Source organism: Hetaerina americana, unplaced genomic scaffold (assembly GCF_022747635.1).
Source record: "Hetaerina americana unplaced genomic scaffold, ioHetAmer1.1.p SCAF_12, whole genome shotgun sequence".
Lineage (NCBI taxonomy): Eukaryota > Metazoa > Arthropoda > Insecta > Odonata > Calopterygidae > Hetaerina > Hetaerina americana.
In genome coordinates this window covers 29,939,536-29,964,206 of record NW_027286292.1, presented here as the reverse complement: position 1 = coordinate 29,964,206, position 24,671 = coordinate 29,939,536, and the positions used below count along the sequence as shown (strand labels likewise).

Sequence of the window (24,671 nt, the reverse complement as noted above, 5' to 3'; positions counted from 1 at the left end):
TAACTGTGGAAAAAGTAGAACTCATTCGAAGAGCTAAAAATTTAAAATAATGTATGAAAATCGATGTGAACTCCCATTGAATAATTATAGCAGCCCATCATGTCCATGTTTACGAACTTACCCAACGTAAGTTACAGACGCATATCGGGTGCGAAAAATAAAACATTATATTTCACTTAGGTGCGAACTTCTTCTAGAAGTGACACACGAAAACATCACCACACACACACGCAACACACCCGGTACATATTTAAAAATATAATTTTGGCCCCCATCACAGTGGTAGGATTGTGCATGCATGGATGGTGACCTAACACCCCGCCACAATCCATTGCGGAGGCTTGCGGGGTATTGTGTAGATGCGGACGATATCAGTATCGCATATAAAAGTTTCATCTGGTGCGCCAGCCCACGTTATACATACAACGATGCGGTTCAACTTATAAAGCTTTTCCCAAAACGTACAATTTGAACGTTCATTGATATCGATGAAGTAAAAAAGCACACTGTGTCTTCCCACCAATTTTATTAGGCACTAGTTTTGATGCAATGACGTCTTGGAGGATGTCGATACTAGTCGTACATAATAAAACTGGTGGAAAAATGAGTGTTTTTTTTCTTCAGTGATAATGGATTTCCACAAAGTTAAGCCTGAAAACATCGAATATGTTTATTGATATATTTGTACAAGTTTGATTATTCAAGGGTACTTTAATATTTGCATATTGAGTGAAGACACGTGAATATATATATTACCTAAACGAAAATTTACGACATGTAAGGTTAATGAAATTTAACATTCTATTTTTTTAAATTACACATTTGCCTTGCCGAACTGGCCGACACCGTTGAAGATCAACAATTCTCACGGTGCTAAAAGTTAATCCACCATAGTCCTGGTCACACTTCCCAAACTCAAATCAAACCCAGAGGCGGATCATAGGTGATAGGGACTAGTCACCCCTGGAGACTGAGTCAAGGACAAGATCACCCCTGACCAATGCGGACACATTTTCGCGTTAGGCAAGTATTAAAATCAGTAGTCGCCGCGATGATCACTGTTTTCCATGCTTTCAATGGTCAACTATTTATGCAGTCGAATTTTCAAATAATAATCCTTATCACTGCCATGAAAATTTTGATATAAATGAACTCCACGATAATGGGATGCCGAGATGAGATCCTCTCTTTCCCTGGAAATATTCTGCACACCGCAATTGCCTGGGCATTAACCTGATTACATTACCCTTCTTTAGAGTGAAAGGATGTTTTGTGGACAACTTTCGCACACCACGACCTTTTCCTCAAGGAAAAAAAATATTGTTTGCGTCAGTAGTATTGTGACAGGGCAAGGCAACCGGGGCAGCTGCCCACGAGCCGCGTCATTTGAAAATAAACACAAGATAATATCAACATTTCGGGAGGAATTGAAAAAATACATGCGCAAAAACCCACACACGGAGAAACAACTACACCATCAATGTGATAAACACGGTTTTTCGTAAGGCGTCTCGCCACTGAAAACCGCGCCATGAAAATTTCAACTCGTGGGTGAATCGTTTCGAAAACGGCCATCGCTTATTTATCAATCAAGCTAGGAGCCAACTATCTCCATAGATTAACACAAGAGTTTGGATCCCGCCTTATCCCAGGCTTCATGCTGTGAACATGTGGCAACCACACAATGTCGATGCCTGCAACAAAACGGGTCTTTGTCCCGAAGGCTATTATTATAGGTGCATTATAGGCGCGAGATACATGCAATTTTGACCGAGGGAAGGGATACTCTTTTCCCCTTGTTGTTTTGCTCTGCCCCAGAAATATCTCGTACCCAGAAAACCGCGCAGCACTTTTTTAAGTGAACCCGGAGGGAGGCATCAGGATTTTTAACCCCGGGACATTCTGTGCAATTGCCTATCCCTCCGTTGTATCATTTAGGTTACACCGCCCTTGGGAGTGCACACACTCACTGATGTCTGTAAACATCGACCGGTGTATTTTGAGGACTCCTCTGTGGGAGTTGCCAAGGTTTTCGAATAACGTCATCAGGAGAGCGTAGGTTATTATGACCGTTACTTCTGTCTTAAATACAAGTCTTATATCGTAAAACTTATTGAATCAACTGCTCTAGGATGGTCAACTGAAAATGAGCTTCTTACTGTCTTTCAAAAATTAATCTAGTTTTTTATTTAAAAAAAAATGTACAGTGACATTTACAGAAATAAATCTAAGGAGAGTAGACGCCATCAGCTCGCCAGACTGACAGTGGTATAGGAAAGGGAATGCGACATTTTTAAAACTTCATCATATTGGAGAAAGAAGCACCAAACTTTAACATTATTTTCAGAAATTGAAAAAGTTTTGCAATCTAAAGGAATATATGTATATACACTCAATATTTTCTGCTAACGACTGTTTCAATGCGACGGTTCACGATCTCTTCGAGGCCACTACACAGGCCATGCTTTTCAGCACACTCCAATGGGACACTGAACACGAATTCGAAATCTATCCATAGATATGCAAGGAGCAACTCAGGACGCCTATATTTTGTCCTGTAAATAAGTTAATTAATTATTCAAAAATACATTATTATCATTAATGGTAGACAACTGATTAAGCTAGATTTTGCATTGGCACACCGACTAAAGCCACACCTAGCATGGCACAACGCAATACCCTACACTTCAGTACTACACTACTCCTGAGCAGTTTTCAACTCCCTTCCATACTTCCACATATTTTGTCACTTCTTCTGGTTGAAAAAAAAGATTAAGGTTGCCAAAGATTAAGGTGGTAAGATGTAAAATTATTCCGTTAAACCGTTAGAAAGCCTAGATCGTGCCTGATTTAAAGGGTTCTAACGTATTTTCCCATCGATAACGCGCGCGTTATGTAATGAAAATTTAAAAAATCCAAACATTTACATACTTATGTACACAATAATTTAAAGGAGTCTCGCAAAAATAAATTGGTCGGGAAGCATGCCTTTCTAATTGTATTCGATTTTATACAGATCTGCTACTTTTACAGTAATTTCATCTCATAAATCCATGAGAAAAAGAAGAAACAATTTCTAAACTTTATTTACTCTCATACGTAGTACTTGTTTATTCTAATACATAGTACTTCACGTATATTGTAATACATATTACTTCACGTATAGGTCGAGTACGTCGTATTATATACACGTACGTATAAATATATGATAGGATAGGTAGATCACTCGAATCCAAGCAATTCGTCACCTGAATCACAATTAAATGAATTAAGTGCATGTATTATCTCTTTAGGCACATCACCGAGTTCGCTCTCCGAAATTAACTCTTGCTCATCATCTACCATTGGCGTTGAAATAATGGCTTGTAAATATTGTTTATTTTTTGATCCTTCTGTGGTTATAGTTAATTTCAATCACCTGGCTCTAATCTTCTGTATACTTACGGTAGATATATTCACAGGCAATTATAATTCCATATATTCATTGGTTGTTACCATCTATTAATATATGGATAGACGTACTTTTACACACAAAAATAAATAAATAAATATATATATATATGTACATATATATATATACACATATATATATGTATATACATATACATGTATATACATATACATATATATACATATACATATATACACATACACATATACATATATACACATATACACATATACACATATACACATATACACATATACACATATACATATATACACATATACACATATACATATATACATATACATATTCATATACATACATATACATATTCATATATATATACATATATATATATATATATACATATACATACATATACATATATACATATACATACATATACATACATACATATACATACATATACATACATACATATACATATAACCATATATACATACACATATATACATACATACATATATACATACACATATATACATATATATATATATATATATATATATATATATATATATTTATATTTATATATATATATTTATATTTATATATATATATGCGCGGGTCGCGGTAGTACAGGGGGTAGAGCGTTGGACTGCTGACCGGAGGGTCCCGGGTTCGATTCCCGGGCAAGGCCCTCTGGGCACCTATAGCTCCACCCAAGCTATGTGATTTTTCAGGTACCAGGTCTTCCTGGGAAACCATAACCGGCACAGGGAAAGGAACTGGCCCCCCTACCCTGATGTGTGAATATTCACACGCCGTATAGGGCTTAGTACTGGGTGAACTCTACCATCCCTTACTAAACCGACCTTTGGGTTGATTACTGTGCATGTCGGGTTGTTTACTGTGCGTGTACTGTGCTATATGCAGATACGGGTCTTCTATACACGTTCAAGATAACTATGAAGCCTTGGGCGCGCGATATCTATACAAATTCGTGATAACTACAAAGTTCTGGGTGCGTGTTATCGATGGGAAAATACGGTAATTACAACTTATGGGACGGAATGTAGGTTCTGATAATTTATAGCACCAAATAGCATACTCTTTCTGGCGGCCTCGCCTATTATCCCCTCAGTGCACGAGCAGGGGGGTGAGGAGACAAGTCAAGTAGAAAACAAACACACACGACATCCGTGGGAGCTACTTTAAAAAGACTCCGGTGGCCATTTAAAAAAGAAAATCCACACGAGCCTCTTCCCCAAATCTTCACTCGTGCCGCTACCGCTCCAGGTATTAATCGTGGGATGATGGGCGGGTCAGGGAGGGGGGGGCCACCGCACCAGAATGAGGGAGGGGACGCACGGAAAAGAAAAGCATTCGCGGGGGGAGGGGTTAGCTGATTTGTGACCTACCTCTAACACAATCGAACAGAGGGATAAAAGGCTCGAGCACACTGCTCGAGGGGGGCAGTTGGGGGGGGGGGGCAATTTGTGAGGATCATCGAGGTGAGTCCCTTCTACCTCGTCCTAGGCGCAAAAAAGGATCGCTGAGGCCTCGAATCTTGACTAGTTCACCGGGGTAAGGTGCAATAGGTCACACACACGCGCAACATGAAAGGGGGGGATTGAACAAAGGCCAATGGCCTTCGCTCTCGGAGCGGCGGGCTGAGCAGTTTTCAACTCAGACAGCCTCCCCTCGTGGCTCACCTGTTCCGGTCACACCTGTGATTTTTAGGGTCGGCTGGCCCGTTCTCGTTCTTCGTAGGAGTAAGTTTTTCTAGCGCTCAACGAAACCAGAGGTTACGATCGCTGGCCATTGACATTCATTGTGATACCCGAAGTGATAGGGTTCGGCTAGCTTCGTTCGTGCACGGCGTCATGCCGAATATATCACGAACTCCGACCAATGCGGGACCAAGAGGAAAAAATGAAATATTAAATACAAAAGGAGAAGAAAAGACCAGTGTCGTTTGTTATTAATTTTATTTGCAGTTTGTTATAGCTGGCTAATTTTCTTCATTTTCCTCATTTCAGTTTGCATAATGTAGATGATTACTTCAGACCGAGTAGGAGGTACAATGCATTATCTTTTATGGTGAAAATGCAATAACATTGGTGGATTGAGGTGAAAGGTTTCCTATAACAGAACCTACCAACAGTGTAATGAATTACTTTATACTTCTGAAAATTTACATGGGCCACGTTAGGATCTAAAATGATTTCAAGTCTTGCTGAAATTAACACACTAAGAGATAGAAAGTGCAAGCCACTAGACAATTCAAAACTATTTAGAGTCGCGTTTATGCTGAATCCCAACACATTCAAAAAGAATTGGTGGGTTCATTTTAGAGAACACTAATGCCAATCATAGAACGAACATCTTCCCCGTTAACGCGAGTTATCATGATATACATATGTGAAAGTGACTGATAATATTTCAATATATACAGCATTATGTAAGCATTGCTTTGCACATAACACGCTCGGTAACAAGCTACTTAGTAAAAGCAAATTAATTTTGAAAGATATGAATTTTGATAGAGCTAAAAAGAGCTTGTGAGACCCTTCCTTTGCTAAGCCTCTATTAGGGAATCAAATATATTGTGCTACATTCTCCTAATACAGCCTGAATATACGTAATGGTGAATACCTCATGAGGAAGCTCATAAGGATTTGCAGTAGTACATTGGGTCTTCCCTCTTTTTTAACGCAACATTTCCTCTCTCATTCTCGGGTCATACGGGAACGGAGAATCCGGCAACAACCATGGTGATACGAAGAATATCATGGTCGAAGCTGAATATAACAAATTTTAATCTTGATTGGCGGAGCCTAATTAAGGTATAGGAGTTTATCGCCAATTACTTCACGTGTATGATCCTGTAAAGGAGCCGTGATAAACTGGTGACTTTACTTGGGAGGATATAGTATGAAGGCAATTTCACACAAATTACGAAATATCAACTCTATATATTTTGAATTCATTCCATTACTACATGCTGAACTTGCATGAGAGCTCGTGAAGAACAAATACCATAAATGAAATATCGCGGCAATTACACAAATTATTTTAATTGTTGTCGACCCATCTACATTAGCCACCCAAAATTTAACAGAATATTACTCAATCCATTAAAATGCAGAACGAGTTGATATAAGATTTCTAAGTAAAACACCGCATCTAAACAAAAGACAGCATTCACATTTTTGTACGAGAGAAATCCCTAATTTCTACACAAAATGAAATCTGAGGTTTCCGCGACGTTTATCTAAAATAGTTAGGAATTTCGGGCATTCCTCTACGTCAGAGTCTCTCTTGGCGACAACAGTTTCTCCAGTCATGCTGTTGACGTCTTCAGGTCAGAAGTAACGAGGTGCGTCGCTTTCAGTTTTATAGGTTTTTATTTCCGTAAAGTGACAGTAAATACAAGAATATATAAACTTTGATAGAAATCACAACAACAATACGGAAACCCCGTTATATAATTAAATCCTCTTCTTTTGCCGTCTTATATATGGGACTGGAATCCCTAGGTTGACTCTGATTGGTCAAGCCGGGCGTCTGGGTGTCAACCGAGAGGACGGTTGGAGAGGAGAGGAAGAACTAGCTGGGACGCGGTATTCAAGATGGACGCCCAAACGCCCGGCTTCACCAATCAGAGCCAGGGGCTCCCAAATCCCCTAAATAAGACTTTAAAAGCATCCGACGGTTAGTAAGGCGTATATTCACTTTTACAGATTACAAGAGAGCTAACTAGAAGGCCTTCAATCTAGCCATCGCCGAGGCAGCCGAAGGAATAAAAGTCCTACTGAACACGAATGCCATGGACGAAGCCATCTAGAAGCTGAACCCCGATTTCAGCTCCGCGGCCGCTCGGATCCCCACCAAAACCATCAACCCTTCTCGCCCCCTCCTCCGCGACTACATCCTTAAATTAATGAAACTATAAGCGTTCATTTTACAAGCGATGACTCCGCAGATGGGACACGAATCTGAAAACAGAATGGAACCACTGGAACGCTATCTTCCGCAGAAGGGCGATAGCATGCAACGAGAAATCTTGGGCGACTGCAAGCTCTAAGCTTAACTGCATGGAGGAGGGGGCATTGTGGAAACTGTGTTTTCTCTGGGCAACAGAAACTTAATATTCACTCTCTTATAGAGCATCAGGTAAACCCGACCGCCGACCCTAGGCAGAAAGCGGAGGTATTCCGGAAGGTGCTATCAGAAATTTACAGCCCTCAGGATGACCCGACCTTGAAGAGGGAAACGCTGCAGCCTGCAGGATGCACCTAAACACTCTCCCATTCCGCCATATTCCCCTGCAGGAGGAGCCCGTGGCCTATGACCTGACATCCATCTCTCCCGAGGAAATGGCGGATTGCCGACCCAGAAAAAACACCTATCCAGGTGATGACGGGACCACGGCCAAGTTCATCGCGATGAGATCGGCAGTACTTCCTTTCTTGCTTTTAATTTTTAACATTCTTTTCTCTCTAGGGTACTCCCAGTCGTATGGAAGTCCATGACCATCGTCATGCTTCCAAAGCTCAGAAAGGACCGCCCTAAATCCGAGAACTACCGACCACTATCCCTGACCAGTGTCATCGGGATATTGTTCGAAAGAATCATTACCCGAAGCTTATTGCGTTTTTTCAGGTAACGGCGTTTTATCTTCCCTCACCTATTTTGCTTTCGTTCACACAGATGCACAACGGATCCACTAACCCTGCTGACTAACCCGGCAGGAGGGGCCATCAACATCAGGTATTACGTGGCTACCCCGTTCCTGGACAACGAACTTCGACCAGGTCTGGTACGACGGTTTCATCGGGAAACTCTTCCTCACCCCCGGAGTCACCCCGCCCCCATCAGATTAATCCTCTCCTTTCTCTCGGGCAGGACCGCCAATGTCAAAGTCAGCGGGCACTATTCATTTCTCTTCCCTCTCCTAGCTGGCGTTCCCCAAGGAACCGTTCTCATCCCCTCCAACTAGGAAGACTAGGAAGAATCTTTATTATGATTATGTAATAATTCCTAAGAGAATCCTCGGCCTATTTCTCCTCGAGAGAGCGGAAAATATTTAATTAATATTATCCTCTTCCGTTTAACATTTCCCGAGCCTCATTTTGAAAACGGCAAAAATACATTTACTTACCTATACTAACAAAAAGCACAACCTGAAATCGGGCACTACAGTAAGCCTCTCATCAATTCCTCTCGCATTCCGTTCAGCATGCCTATTCTATTCCTTGCCCTTCCTCGTTTGCCCAACTTTCTCCCCTCTATTACAGTCTTAAACATCCCACCCCCAATCAAAACGCCCTAAATCCATCTTTCTTGCCTCCTTTTGACTTCTCCCAACAATTCTCTTTCCTCCCTCAACAAGCTTAGCACTTCCTCCTCTGTTTTCCTTCCTATCCATTTCATCTTTTACATCCTTCTCTACGCCCACATTTCAAGTCTGCAATCTATGCCAATTCTCTTTTAATGACCATGTTTCCGCGCCGTAAAAAACTACGCTCCAAATCAAAGATTTAACTTGCCATTTCTTAACAACCTTACTGATGGAGAATCGTCCACCGACTTTATTTCCTCTCTGCAGTTCTACCCATGCCTCTTTAATCACTTCCTCCGCATATACGCTGAAAAATACAGGTGGTCATGGACGCCCGTTCTACTCCTCTTCTTTACAATGCCCAACCAGACTCTCCATCCGCCACTCGCACCTGAGTCATGCACAGGTTGCAGGTGAATCTGGCGACCCCTATTTTCTGCAATGCATTCATTAATTCTACCCAATTTACTCTGTCTAACGTCTAGTCGTAATTCACGAAACCAATGAACACGTAGTGACTATCCTAATTTCCTTTCTATTAAAACCCCGTTACTGCTATGGCATTACGCGTGCTACTCCCCTTCCTGAACCCGAACTGATCATCCCATATGTATTCATTTGTCGAGATCCCCATTCTCTTATTGATGATTCTAAGAACCACCTTAGCTTCGTGCGAAATCAATCTTATTGTTCTGTATTCCTCACATATTGCTACATATTTATTTTTTGGTATAGGAACTAAAACTGATCTGACAAAGCCAAATTCCGGCCAATTCCCTCATTCATAAATGCTACGAATCGGTGAATATCAACTCTTCCTCCCACAATTTCCTAAACCATTCAGTTGATCATTCAGGAATTTTATCTACCTCCACGGCCATATTTGATTCAGTTTCCTTAATAACTTTCTATCTCGGCATAGAATAAGCCTGGACCTAAGCTATCCCTCATCTACGTCATACATTGCTCGCCTAGTCCTATTATCACACAAAAAGTAACTAACACCGAAATATTTTCCACGATACCTAAATGAATGCATATTACTCCCAGAAATGCGCTCCCTGCCCGGCAGATGTGGATGTTACACGCCGCACCGCACGGCTTATGCTAGTGCGAGTTGGACTCAACGGACGGGCGGCACTCAAAAAACTTGTCTGACCAACTGTTCGAGCACAGGTGAATTCTCATCAATATCTAACAACAAAAATAACCGGTACACACTCGGAATTTCCAGATAAAAACGCCCTTATCCAAATCGTATTTTAATTGTACCCACTTAATTCTAACACATTTTTTCCACAAATGACAGAGGGCTCTCTCGGTATTCACACAAATTGATACCAGGTACGGTCAACGTTTCTTTTATTTACGAAAAGTAACAACGCAACATCTCTCCGCTGGTTGAAAAAGCTAATTTATACTTGTAATTGGGGGCCATAATTTTCCCCGTGTCCTACCCATTTCCATGCTTAGTCATGGTATCCTATCCGCGCCAAAGTTTCTGCCATTTGTGTAATTTATCGAATATATAATACTTCGGCAGAGAATATTTTTACATGAAAATCAACTGAACAGCGGATCAGCTAGGTCGATCCTTTTAGTAAACAACCACCTTGAAAACGAAAGGATCTACCCTGAAAATTCTGGGATCCAAAATGCCGATGGGTGTGGGCGCTGCTCCTCCCATGTGCGTCTCATCAAACCGGGGAAGAGGAAGCTCGCGCGGCGAGCAAGGGCTGTTGCGAGCGACCACAGCCGCTAAGAACTCCTCCCCCCCCCCCCCCCAAGCCGCTAGGAATGCGCGCAAATGATCACATCACCCCCGCTCTTCCTCCTCCTCTCTAATCCCCTCCCTTCCGCCCCCACCCCCCGCAACCAACCTACGCCCTCTGCTACTGGCGCAACACAAAGATAGAGTGATGCCGAGAGAAAGTATTTGGACCACGTGTAGGAAGATAAGTGACGTTTGCGGTGAGAGACTGCGGTGGGTACCAGATTTATAAATAGTACCCTATTCGCTTGCATTTTATTCGCTCTCGCGTCTATCTGGTTTTAATGCCGCGGAAATCCAAAACACCCAGATGGGACTCGCATTATAGTTTATCGTTGTCGTAAAGTTTATCACCTGAAACCGCAGACAGCTCGATTCTGGCCGCGAGGACACTATGTCCAAGAAATGCATGACATCTTCCCTCCTCCAGAATCGGAGCCCTGAAAATAAATGTCTTCCGGAGTTGCGTACGGAGCAACGTGGAATGGCACAGACTTTTAACAAATGCCACAGATGTGTCCTCATGTATTTTCGTATACCATATGACATCGTAAAGCATTAAGAGGTTACGTTACCCATGTTAAGTTATCTTCTAAGAGTAATAAATCAAATGATCATAAATACATATGCTTCACCCTCTTCGTGTTAACTGACGCAAGCGGTACAAGCGAAAAATGCAGGGGGTATTTTTAGTGAAAGGTATCGTCTTAGGAAAATTAGCATTCTGCAGTTTTGTTTCAGATATCGATATACGGTTTTTTAAAATTGATATAACTTATTTGATAATAATAACATTGTTTTGCATCATTTGAAAAATGTATGTATTTATATCAAATTTGTAAATTTGAAAAAAAACTTTTCGCAATATTATTTTGACTTTTAGACAACAGTAATATTTTTCCTAAATTTTATAATAAAACTGCCATTGTTACGTTGAATAAATGACAAAAAATAATTGCGAAAAAAATTATAAACACATAAGGAAAAGCTAACGAACGGCATTACTTTTTGTCAGCCACTACGCAGTCCCACTTCCTCATATCGTACAGTTTACCCCTGCGAATTATTTGGGCTTCTTCATTATCGTTGGATCATCATTTAGCCCCCATGGTGAACCTAAAAAAATGCTGTGCACACTTATGGGACCTCTTTTTCTTCTGATCATGCTTTTCATTACAAACAACACAATTTTCAGTAAAATAGCAATCCATCCTATCGAGATTCCGCTCCTGTGACGGTGTTGAATATTTGTCAGAGGCATCTCGATCCCTACTTGAGGTGCTTTGTGGAGGGCACTTTGAGTGAGTACGCCGTCCGTTGGATGGGACGTTAAGCTGCGGACCCCTTGGCGCCTTTCGTTAAGAGTAGGCTAATGCCGACGCCGCGTTTCTCTCCACTCTTCACCCTTTCCTATCCATCCCCTATGGTGCAAATTACCTCAGCTGTCGGTCGCCTCCCCTAAATACTACTACTACCGCTGCTGTGAATGACGAGATGAATTCGCCAATGCCTCACTCGAGCTTGAGGATAATGTTCCATGGGCGGCTAGTAACTGTAATAATACCCGTTGGTTCCGTGTGTAAACATATTCAATGGCATCGGGGCGTCAAACAAACATGAAAAATTTTAGCAAAATTTTATGGAGCTCATGTAAATACCAATATTAATTTGGAAAAACATGCAAACGAAACTAAATTTTTAATATTCCCAAATTATAAACGTTATAAATAGTGCAATCTAGTTTGACAAAACTGTCACAGTTTGTTTCATGCATTTTTTACCAGCGGCAAGCGTTTGGTTGGTCTAACCGGAAGCTCATGGAAAGAAAATATAATTACGTAAAAAACAAGGCATTTAAATGAGCGACCAAAAGTATCGGCATTTTCAAAGCTGAACACCTGATTTAAAATGTTACCAAAAAGCTGGCGGGTAAATTGCATTTCGCGCATAAATAAAAAATGAATCTATATGAAATTGTAAAATTATTCTCTTAGAAATTACCAGGACGTCTTTACGACTGTTTCTATTTCTGAATAAGCTCAAATTAATGACTCTCGGGAACGGTATCCGACTGCCCTTCAAACACAATCAAAGGCAGTATCTGCCGTAAATAAATCCATATCGCATATCGACACTACTAAAGCATTAATTCTACTTTCTTTTGTTTGGATAAGAATTAAAATTGTATGTAATAGCTCTTAAATAAAAATGTCGACCTCCTTCAAACCCTTTCCTTATGGGCTCAGAGTACGAGAAAAGCGACCCTTAAGGGCAACAATTCAAAACTATGGTTAGGATACTGCCCCCTACTCAGCTGCCACCTGTAGGCTTCAACTCGTCGCAGGTATGGTGTCACGGCCCCCACTAGAGTTCAAATAACCCTCACGGCGTGACCGTGGAAAGCGAGGGTCAATAGTCTGATGGCTCCACCTCGCGGTTCTTTCAGTAGAATGCGATTCCTTAAGTGGGCATTAAATTTGGCAATCCGAAGAGAGCCAATCCGATCAGTTCGCCGTGTCAGAGTTCATGACCGAAAACCTCACTCTATAAATCAGAAATTCCCTGACAGCACTCACGCAACATTTAAAGACGCCTGAAGTGGACGAGCAATTCAATCACTTCGAACAATTAATAATAAGCTCTGGCACATTCTATTTCACGAAAGACGGCACCTGAACTTCGGACATCAGAGGCAACACGGTAATTACCATGGAAAATAACCACAGCTAGGTCATTTGAGCCAGCGGCGACTGGTGAGTTAATTTGTGGGCGCGAGAGAGACATTTTACCAAGTACACCACACCGTGCCGAAGACTGGAGGGATCTGGGTTTAAATACGGGTTGTGGGCCGTGGCATTCCCAACTAAATTCAGGCTGTGTGAACTTCTGGGCCGAAATGCCTTCTGGAAAACCGTTGGCAGCGTAGGGCAAGGGACCCTGACTCCCTACACGTGAATCTTACAAGCCGCGGGGCTTAATACGAGGGGATCTCAACTTTCACCCACCCGGCCGACATCCTTGCTGTAACTGTGACTTGATCTAGATCATTGGTAAATGCGAGAGTAAGGAACCTATATGGTACAACGGCAAAGTCACATCCGCATTAAGAAAGCAAAGAAGGCTGCAATCTGATTTTTAAATAAGTTTAAAAATTAGTGCCGTAGTTCGTATGAATACATCCAGACAGAAACTAAAATAATGTCGCGGTAAAACAACAAGTATCATGCGCAAAGCCTTACACTCCTTCAAAACTAAAATGCTATGCGAATATCTTGAGGAAAATCATTTTGGTCTTACGTTTGGGAATTACAGGGTAAACGTGCAACTGTACATTCTTTGAAGACGGAAAACAGCGCTCTTATTACACACGGCGTGAAAAAGTAAAATATATTTTTTTTTCCACAGTGTCTACAATCAAGATACAAACGCACCAAATGAGCTTCCACATAAAACTAGGGAACACATGAGCCACGAAACACTGACCAAGAAAGTAAAAGAACATCAGCTCCGTATAATTAAAGCCAGCAAAGCAACAGGTCCGGAAGAAATACCTGCTAGGATATTGAAGGAATTAGCTGCAAATATTACCCTGTTTTTAGAACGTATTTCTCCTAAATGAATAGAAAAAGGTTCAGTAGCTCGCAACTGGACGATAGCCCACGTAACTCCCATCTATAAAGGCGGCGAAAGAGAAAAACCCACCAATTACTGGACCATATATTTAACGAGTTAATGTAAACTATTAGAAAACATTATTGGCAGTACCATTAGGAGCTTTCACGATAGTAGGAAGATACTAAGCCACAACCAGCACGGATCTAGGAAGAGCAGATTTTGCGAAACCGAATTGGGCCTTTTTAGTCACAATGTACTAAGATAGGGAAAAATCAACATAAGTTGATACAGTATTTCTGTATTTCAAGAAAGCCTTCGATTAAGCCCCGCGCGAAAATTTTTTACACAAACTTAAACGCTATGGTATCAAGGAGAAACTAATAAATTTGATTAGAGACGCCCCCACGGAAGTTGAACAGGGCCGCTTTCATTCTTAACATACATCAATGACTTAAGCCAATGCGTTAGTAGCATTCTCATTACTTGTAGACGACACGGCAGTATACAAGGAAATCCCAATCAGAGAACACAATAACGGAATAGTGCAAGGAATGGGTATTAGTACTTAACATAAGTAAATGCGTAGTTTTGAAATTTTCAAGCAAAGGAAGTGATGAGCATGACATAAATTATGAAATTGAGGGTTCAGCGCACAGCAGATCACGTTTGGGGGTAGTTCTAACACTACGCCATTCATTCCGAGCACATATCAGGACAATATGAGGATTCGCTTTAAAGAAACTCAGCTTCATCAAACGGGTTGTGGGGAAATTTAATGAGACAGTTAAATAAAGGTGTTATTTCACTATTTAGGCCTCATTTGGAATACACCGCGAGTATTTGGAATCCGAGGCAGAGAGTGTTGCTAAAAGAATTAGATAAAGTACAGAGAAAATCAGCCAGGCTCGTCCAAAATTGCTATGATTAAAAGACGATTGTTAACGGGTCTTCTAAAAAGGATTGGGCTGAGAGCCGCATGTGATACGAAGAGAATAAGCGAGAGTTACGCTTTTGGCAAAGGTTCAGAACAAATGAGTTTAACAATGACACAAAAGAAATAATGGCCCCACACATAGGTTAGGCCACAAAGATAAGATAAGGGAGATACTTGAGTACAGACAGATACAAATATTTGTCCTTTCCCTGGACAATCAGGAGTCATAATAGTAAGAAATCAAAGCCATTACAGAAATAAAACAGACATTCGATTTACAAGTGAGGGCAAGATTTAACGCTGCGTAGACTTCGTCGATGTATATTCGTAGGTGCATATGTATGTTTTTTGCTAGCATATGCATTTAAATGTGTGAAAGTTAAAATGGGTTTTGCATGAATATATACTTCTCTGTGGGCGCGAATAGGCATGCATTTGTAAGTTTTACATGTGGTTTTATTGTTTTACGGGTGGTGACCTAACACCCCCCGCCACACGCCCTCGTGGGGTAAAGTGTAGATTTAGATAGGTACCCTATGGTGCCTCTACGATCGTAGATACCGAAAGGACCACGTGGAGAGAACCTTCAGGACATCGGTCAACAACTATTTCATTCAAGGGGATCATGAGGGATTGTTATTTTAGCGTTTTGATGAAGGTTTAAGGGAAACTTGCAACATAAGGAGCGAAGAGGATCGCAGTCAGACTTCCTAAACAAAAGATGAAGGACTATTCGTGCCCACTAATATTCAACCAGAACACTAATAGGTATAAAAGGGCGTGAGTCATAACAAAAGCAACTGCGAAAACCAAAGACTTGGTATCAGTAAATTTCTACCCGTCTTATTACTAAAATAACATTTCCATCCACCAAAAGTCATGTGAATGTATACTGTAGTTTTTAATATCATGATAGTGCACAAGTACTTTCCATATTTACATATAATAGCAAATATATAAGTCCCTGTTTATAGATTCGCACAGACGTGTTGTCAAAGTGGTTTTGGATTGTGCTGCGTGTGAAGCGATTTGTGGTTCTACGTATCCTAAAATAATTAATACTCAACATTCAGCGAAACAAATTATTGGCCACCCATAAACGTCCACGAAGGCCTGCTGCCAAACACCAAATCAAAGATTGCAGGACATTACAAGGGCAAGTAATTGAAAGGGAGTACATATGAGCATATGAGAGCAAAATATACCATGTAAATTAGAAAATTTCATACGTGTATGATGCAATCATTCCGAAAGCCACAGACAGCACTGAGAAAACGGCAATTGGAGGATTTAAGGCGTATAGTGAACAGATTTTGATATACTTAAAGAGTGTCAACGGGACTTAAAGAGCAAATTTCATTCCGCAATGTAAATACTCAACTTATTCCGATTGGAATTCTAACACTGCATGTCTCTTATCTAAGCGATAGGCTAACATTCGATATTGTATAAGAACTGTTTCACAAAAATGTAAATATTAGTGTATCACTCGTGTATAACACGAGATTAAAAAGTGCCGCTTGTTACAATCCTACAAAACTAATGTATTCAAAAACCTAATAAAGATTTCAGAATGCTAAAAGGAGCTGCTTATTATAACTAGTCAATTTCATTCCTTACAGTTCGGGCGAAAAAGAATTATAATAGCGGGATTTCTCCAACTAGTTTTTTTTGCATATTTCCCAAATTATCCCAACTTTTAAGTAAAGCAATCAATAACTTACTCAATACGGCGACTAAATTCTTTTATTCGCGGCTACTACGACCAAGGCAAACCTTCCCTTTAATGTAACCTTTCTCAGGAGTGTATTCTATCATTTAGCATCCACTCTCCCATCCATCTCGAGCATTTTTCGTTCCTTGATTTCCAATATTTGGTTTCATAACTAACGGTAATATTACAACTTTTTTCAAAATTATAGCTGTTTTGTATGATTCTCTTCATAGAAATGCTCTTTGAAAATAGACCGAAATCACTTTCCCACTTCCCACAAAACTGACTTAGTAATTTATTTATTTCACATTAATGCGAAAACAAAACTTTGGCCTTTACACCGGACTTTTAAAAAGAATACAACGATAGAAACAAAATTACAAATACCCAAGCCCAAGAGTAAAACCCCCCTTGGCGGGAATCGAACCCGGCACCTCTGGGTGGGCTACTACCGTTCCCTGAATACTTCGTGACTTTATAATGCATGTTACACATGAGAAATAGGATCATTTCGCAATATCACACAAGTGCGAGGACAAATCAAAACACAGGCGCAATGGAGGTATGTGGCCCTATATATTAACCTCCGTTTCAAGAAATAATATCAGGGCTAGGGCGAGGGTCGCATTGTGAGGTATTGGTCAATGCTTTGAATTGATGCTGTAGGGGAAATAATCCCGCCTGTCATCTCACAAGAGTGCCATCTACTCATGCGTAATAACACGGGGCAGGAACTTTAACATGACCGGCTAAGGACAGCATTAAAAACTATAATTAAGAGTCTAAAAGTAAGGACAAATTTATAAAAAGGGCGCGTCAGAAGCCAAAAAAGGTTTACTACAGACAGTTCAAAGAGATCCTGGAAAGGATCAATTCCAAACTAACATGATACTGTTCTGTCGTCAAAATATTAAAACCTAAAACAGATCAATAGCTAAGTGCTAATTTGGTGAAAACATTATCAGCAGTATAGTATTCTTAAGAATCGAAATCACATCGTACCACATTACGAAGGATGGTTCGACAGATCGGAACCATCAGCTTCATTGGTGTTCACCAACGACCACTGTAGTGGCGCGCCGCCACTTAATTTAGCCGTGATTGGAACGTGGAAAATTACGTTAGTAGGTATTTGTAAAAGGAAAACGTATAACACCCATCTTCCCTAAAAATAGAAGTTAATATCCATGCCGCTTCCATCGACTTACTCTCGCTCTTCAATCAATCTTGTTCTTATTATGAGTGCCACTTACGAAAGAGGAAACTGGCTATTTTATTATGACTGTTTGGATGTTCGTTTCTCTTCCTGTATCCGGCGGTCGTTTCTAAAATTAGCGCCGGAACTCGATAGTTTTCCCGGTTCTAAAAGTAAAACAAGAAAAGCCCAGTTCAGAGTCTAAAAGGAAGGAACCTAATTCGATTATTCTTTCAGGTAGTCCAGCGAGTAGGCAACCTTTATCGTCTCGTGAATAACTCTCGAGTCATAGAGCGGCACGAGCCGGTAAGTGGCACGCTTGAAACCACTAAGCAGCATTTTACTATTAATCCCGGGGGGAATTTACCACCACTCGACGGGCCGGATTGAAACCTGTTAACTGGATCCGGGACTTAGGGTTACCGACCCCTGTCGCTGAAAACTATTTACTCGCCCCCGTGGCGGATTTCTGCACAAAATAACCGCTTTTGGCAATGCACTACTCCAACTTTTCACCACCACTCCACACTGTGGCCCAAAACTATCCGTTCCTTTCCTCACCTTTCCGACCTACCTACAGTCCTCTCTTTACGGAAGACTCCAGGGGATCGGTATGGTGCGGTGGCTAACGTACAAAATTCCCACAGAAAGGGCCCCCGTTCAAATCCTGGTGACAACAAATATTTTTTCGGTAGCATCCCGATCCCTACTTGGGTAGCTTTGTGGAGAGCACTTTGAGTGAGAACGACGTCCGTCGGATGGGACCTTAAACTGCGGACCCCTTGGCTCCTTTCGACAAGAGTAGACTAATACCGGGTTTCTCTCCGCCCTTCCTTTCCCATCCATCTCTAATGGCACAATAATCCCTTAGCTGTCGATCACCCCCCCCCCAAAATAGTTAACTAACGGAAGACCCCATATGCCTCCCATTCACCCTTTCTTCCCCCTAAAAAATTCCACACAACTTCCTCTACCCAACGAAACGCTTTTCTTTCTCCACAGCTATACATATGTCTACATATATACGTCTATATGCATATGTCATGTCTATATACATATGTCTACATACAATACATGTCTTGTACATGTCTAGCCTCCAATATACGATATCCTTCGTACACAAACTCAATCAAGCCCATGTTCATGTCTTGATTAAATGTTTCTTTAGGTTTCCACTCGGTTACTTCAACTTTATTTTTTCCCTTGCTCCAATTACTACTCTACTAATGTCATGTGCATCCGTTCTAACCCCTGTACCAATTTACATGAAGTCAGCGTTATTATTCACACAACGTCTTCTGTGCGTGACCTATTAAGACGAAACAAACCTGATGAATAAATAAACCTATCTCCGGGAATTTTCGCCGCGAACGCAGGCATAAACGTGATTGCATCGACGCTGAGAGTGCTCAATAACCCCAATTTCCTACGCTTACATTGGGCCGCCGCCACAGGGGCTAGGGAAGAAGTTGTTAGGACAAGCCTGTCAGAGGCGAGAACTAAACGGGATAAGATTGCAAGCGGAATGAAAACCTTCTAGATGTATTCTATCAGCAAAAATTAATGTAAATGGTCATTAGGGCTCCTCTTAAAAGAACACACAGCAGGGTACGATCACAGAAAAATCCAACTAAGGAGAAGGTTCGTTGCACCATGAGAAGGTGCATCCCTTCAAGGCGTTGATGCGCCGGTAATACTTTTATTTCACGCACAAAATCCTAGTTTTCCTTAATTCCAGGTAGAGATTCAATTTCTACTCGCGTGGTTAAGGTTTGGCTCAAGCTTTTCCTGAAAGTTTCGTAAAAAGTGCGAGTTATTTACGAGTTTGCATGATATACCCCAATGGCATATAACGTTTGCGTCACGACTAAGGGAAAGGAGTGAGGTAACGTCAGTGACGGGGGACAAATTACCCCCATTCTTGGAGCTCGCTCATTCATTGGTAGCTTGCCTATTAAAGGTAGGTTTTGGGTGACCCCTGACATACATTACGTAATCCTATTAAAATTTCATTTTTCACTAAGTCCTTTTCCCTAAATATTGGTTGGATTGATTGTTGTGGAGAGCATGACTTTTAACTGGCTGAGCAAAATTAATTTTCATATTTTTTTCTCGACAAATGGCAATGGCATTGACCATGGTCGCTCCGTGTGCGCACAAAATGTATTCTATATTTTGCTATAGGGTGACACTACATAATAATCAACTTTTTGAAACTGGGACATTTCAGGGTAATTGACCGCTTTATACATAGTACAGAACCTAATTTCAAATTGATACCTAATCTAGTCCTAGGACCCTAGGTGATAGCATCTTACAGATATTTCAAATTCGTCCTTTAAGGTACTTAAACCATCATTAAATACACTCCCGAAACAATCTATTTTGTTGAATAATAAACTGTTAAAAAGGGCACGTTAACTGCTCTTAAAAGGGCACTGTGGTGATGCACACGCAGTGTTCTTCTGGTGAGAGGTCGAGAGTCCCTGAGGCTGGAAAACTCTGGTAGACTGAGTCAAAATATAAATCCATTTCAGATCTAATGCCACTAAGAATATTAAATTGCTGAGGTTTCGCGCAAGGCTCTCTCCAAATAAATCTGTACTTCTGCGTAACGGAGAGAGATGAATTTGAGTATTGACAAATATCAATTAAGGGGAAATGGGGGTGGGTTTGACTGCTCATAAGGTTGATAAAAACGATGGAAATATATTTGTTAAATACAATGAAGCCATATCTTTTTCTTTCCCTCTCTTCCTGGCTTCCAATTCAACGATCTTCGTCGGCGTTTCAGTTTCGAGGTGCGAGGGATGAAATGGGTAGCCTTAAAATAATGGGGGTCGACCCCCCACATGCCTCTCCTCCGCTTATCCCCCCCACTCCCCTCTCCCTCACTGCCCGCTCCATACCCCGGACGGCCACGCCTACTCGCTGAATATGACCGTTCCCTAATCAAAAACAATCCGCCAAACCTCAACACATGTGGGCCACGACACTTCAACGGTTGTTCTCATTGTACAATTATCACAGGATTACGGCCAATGACGAATGCCACGTGGTAAGCAGCCTATTTTCACCACATGGACGAACCGAAAGTCTCAACTTGAATCAAAGCGGGATTCCTATTGCCAAAGCATTACACTGTGTATGTACTGTAGGCCATTCGAGTACGCTGAATAAATCAACTTTCAAGAAGAATATGAACACTAGGCGTACGCTGTGCAATAGTAACACTATTATTTTTAAATGTCTGCCTAAAATAACGGTACGAAGAGTATCGAGCTTCTAAGATTTTAAAACTGTACACACTACCCTACAAATATAAATCGTTACTTGGACGTAAATGATATCACATTCCTTCACGCATTTATCAGCCATCGCTTACTTCATTGCCTTGCGAAAAGAGCCTATCGAAGCACCGAACTATACTCAAGCGACGAGCGACCTTGGCACATCGAACATCCCACCCTGGCTATGAAAACAAATCATATGCTTCCACTTCTCTTAAGTATTACAAGCCTCAAAAATCACGTTCCGTATGTGCCGAGTCCTATCTTTTTACAAAACAAGCAATAAATCCCTCACCACAATGAATTTTATGGAGCATTAGCATAGAGCAGCCATGAGCATGGTTTACCGACCTACTTGTGCGCGGAGGAAAAATGCCGAGTGGAGAAAAAAATCATACCTTTCTTTCATTCATTCTTAGCGGACAGGTGGACGTTTTGGCTATCCATCTGACCATCTGCTGGCCAGTCATTAAATCGTAGCTTTTTCGTCCAAAAAATATGATCAAAATGTAAAACACAAGAGCTTTAAACGCAGTCGTTACGCAAACGTATTAAGTAATTTTAATTTGGGAGATCTTAAAAACTGACCAGAGTACTTCACTGCGTAATTACAATGTGATCACACAGAAATAGTATCGGCGTTTTCCCATATTAAAAAACCACTTAGCTAAAATGACACAATGATGAGTTTCGTTCTATTTACGTCATTCAATTTCCGACACCAAGGAATGCGCCAATCATATTCAAATATAGAACGCAGAATAAATCCGCTAGTGCCATGAAAACCAGTTGGAAAATGGCTATTCGGTGGCCACATGTTATTTTTCACATCAACGGTTATTAATTATTACGGAATTCTGGAGAAGGCGCACATGCTTTCAATTGCTTGAAATAGAATATTTTGACGACATACAAATTGTGGCTGGATTATGTTCGATAAGGAATCATTTCCAATATGGTATGAAACCTAAAATATGACCCTGTTACCAGATTGGCACAGAGTCAGGGGAGTCAAATGAGTATTGCCACCCTATAACACCTCGACAACGTTTTTAACTGCAACCAATCCATGAGATGTGGCGTTATCCTTGGGTCAAGGCTTCCTTTTAGGCAATGTAGTAGTATGTTAAAGTTAACGGTAGATTACAACTGTTCATATCCATTAAGCCTTCAACCTGCGGCAAATCTATCGGATAAATTGCCATGTATTACTATATACCCATTCTACAACCATAAAAAGTTCCTAACTCGTTTAGTGCAAGTGGAAGAAGAGAGAGTACCAATTTTGCCCTTACATCACGATAATACCACAATTCCTTAGTGATTTTTCCGCGACAGCAATAATACTCTAAGGCTCGAATAATTGGATTTCCCGAAATACCATTCCCAGGAAAATAATTTCAAGAGAGACTCACTTATTGGTTGAATAATTAAATTAAGTAAATGTAAGCCATTTAACAAATTTCATTTTTCCCTAAAGCAGCTACACTATTTGGTGGTTAGATTTGTTGAAAGGCATTAACTGTAAACCTCCGTCAACAGGTGAATTAACTCAGCACAGAACTATATTTTTAAAACAAACCAACGCGTTCACAAAAGGAAGAAAACTCCAGTAACCATTGAAAGATGAGATACATCGACACTTCTAGCCCAAAGGTTAGACATGTGCCGCATTTACCCACCTGTCTTGCTTGTCGAAGACTGGAAACTTCTTCTGCCTTAGCTCTTGGATTGTACTCTGACTCTGAGGCTCCGCTGAAATTCCTTGAGCCCTCTGTTTCCTTGGCCGAGGAACCCATTCTCCTAATCTCCCGCCCCCATGAAAAGGAATCACAGATTGAAACTTGTCGAGATGCGATCGAAGTTCTAGTATTTCCTGCTCGCGTGCCCGCAATTTCTCTTCCAACTCCCGAACTCGAAGTTCCTTGGCGGCGAGGAGGATCCGGAGGTCGTCGGTTCGGCCTTCCGCTTCATTTCCGAAAAGAATCATGCTCGCCACGCCAGCCGACACCCCGTCGTCTAAACGAGTGCTCATCGTCCCAGCGAGCGGGGCGGCCGAGCCTCCGCTCGTAACGCTCCACACCGAACACAGCTCCTCCCTCAGCGATAGCGAGGCGGCTCACGGCCACACAACACACATCTACACTACGGACACGACAAGCACTCGGCGGTGCCACTATTATGATATGACGTTAATAGCAGTGGTGCTCGTTCAGTTCACTGGTTAAAAGCAGTGGGCTTGAAACTTTCGGGCGATGGCAGATTGCCTCCGAGAGACGTTCCCTCCCTCCTCCGACCGCACCGGTTAGAGAGTATGTCCACATGGGTAAATTATGCTAACGTCAAAGAACTGTCACATACAATTCATAGTAACACATGGGACGACAAACACCGAAAAACTGTCCACGTGAACGTTCAGTCAATGGCCTCTTGTTCCTCGAACTTGGGCTGGAACAAGTTAGAAGGTCACACACATTCACCCGAACTACCGCGCTAGCGACGACCTCCACACTGCAAGGTACAGAGGCGGTTGAGTCGAGTCGCGGGCTGGACGGGAGCCAAGCGGGAAAGGTACTCAAGGGGAAGAGCGCTACGCCGCGGCAAACACGAGAACTAACTTCAGTCGCCTAGCACCGCTCTCGGAAGAAATTATGGAGCCTACGAAAAACGCGCTATCTTATCGAAATAAAACAAATGAGCCCACTCATATGAGATAAATGAAAGTCGACAGGCCAACTTTCCGCGTATGAAGAAACATATTTCAACAAGTTCTTCTGAAAATTGCAGTCAACCAGCATCGCATCTGCATTTGCACTTGAAAATTTCCCAACGTCATCTTAAAACGTATCTCGAGGCATAAATCGGAGTGGCATGCGGATAGTGAAACTTGAAGTGAAAAAATTTGGATTCTAGTGAGCCCAACGGAGAGGCCCAAGTTCGACTTCATGAAAAGTAGGTTTCCACCCAAAAATGGAAGGGGAAAATTTTAGATTTTAGTGCTAAACTATTCATTTTTTAGCTTTTTACAGCATCGCCTTATAATAATGCATTCGGGCTAATACCGTTTTATAGGGATAAATAGTTTGAAATAGTAGCTTGAAATATGTTTAAAATTTTCTGTTTATTTCGTTCTTGTAAATTTAATGATATTTCTATTCGAAGGCAAAAACCAGCAAGTTTAAATTAGATATATTAAAGAAAAGTGATAGCTAGCTGCTGCGGAAGAATATGGTCGAAGAGAGAGGGTAAGCAACGGTATTTTTACACTTGCTGAAGGTAAAAAACGTGGTTTTATTAACGCCTCCTTCGATGAGCAATGTCTCGCACGTAAGTAATTAGAGTGTACTCACACTGCACTCCAGCACGATCGAACACAAGCATGTGAGACTAGTAACA

General features: G+C 41.3%; 1 protein-coding gene across 1 annotated transcript in view; it reads right to left on the bottom strand.

Moving 5' to 3' along the window:
- The window catches only part of for (cGMP-dependent protein kinase for), a 175,603-nt gene extending 151,817 nt beyond the window's left edge, over window positions 1-23,786 (bottom strand). Inside the window, exon 1 of the mRNA XM_071582842.1 lies at window positions 22,958-23,786. Coding sequence (XP_071438943.1) covers window positions 22,958-23,310 — 353 coding nt within the window. The 5' untranslated portion in view covers window positions 23,311-23,786. The remainder of the gene's footprint in view (window positions 1-22,957) is intronic.
- Between the last annotated feature and the right edge of the window lie 885 nt (window positions 23,787-24,671).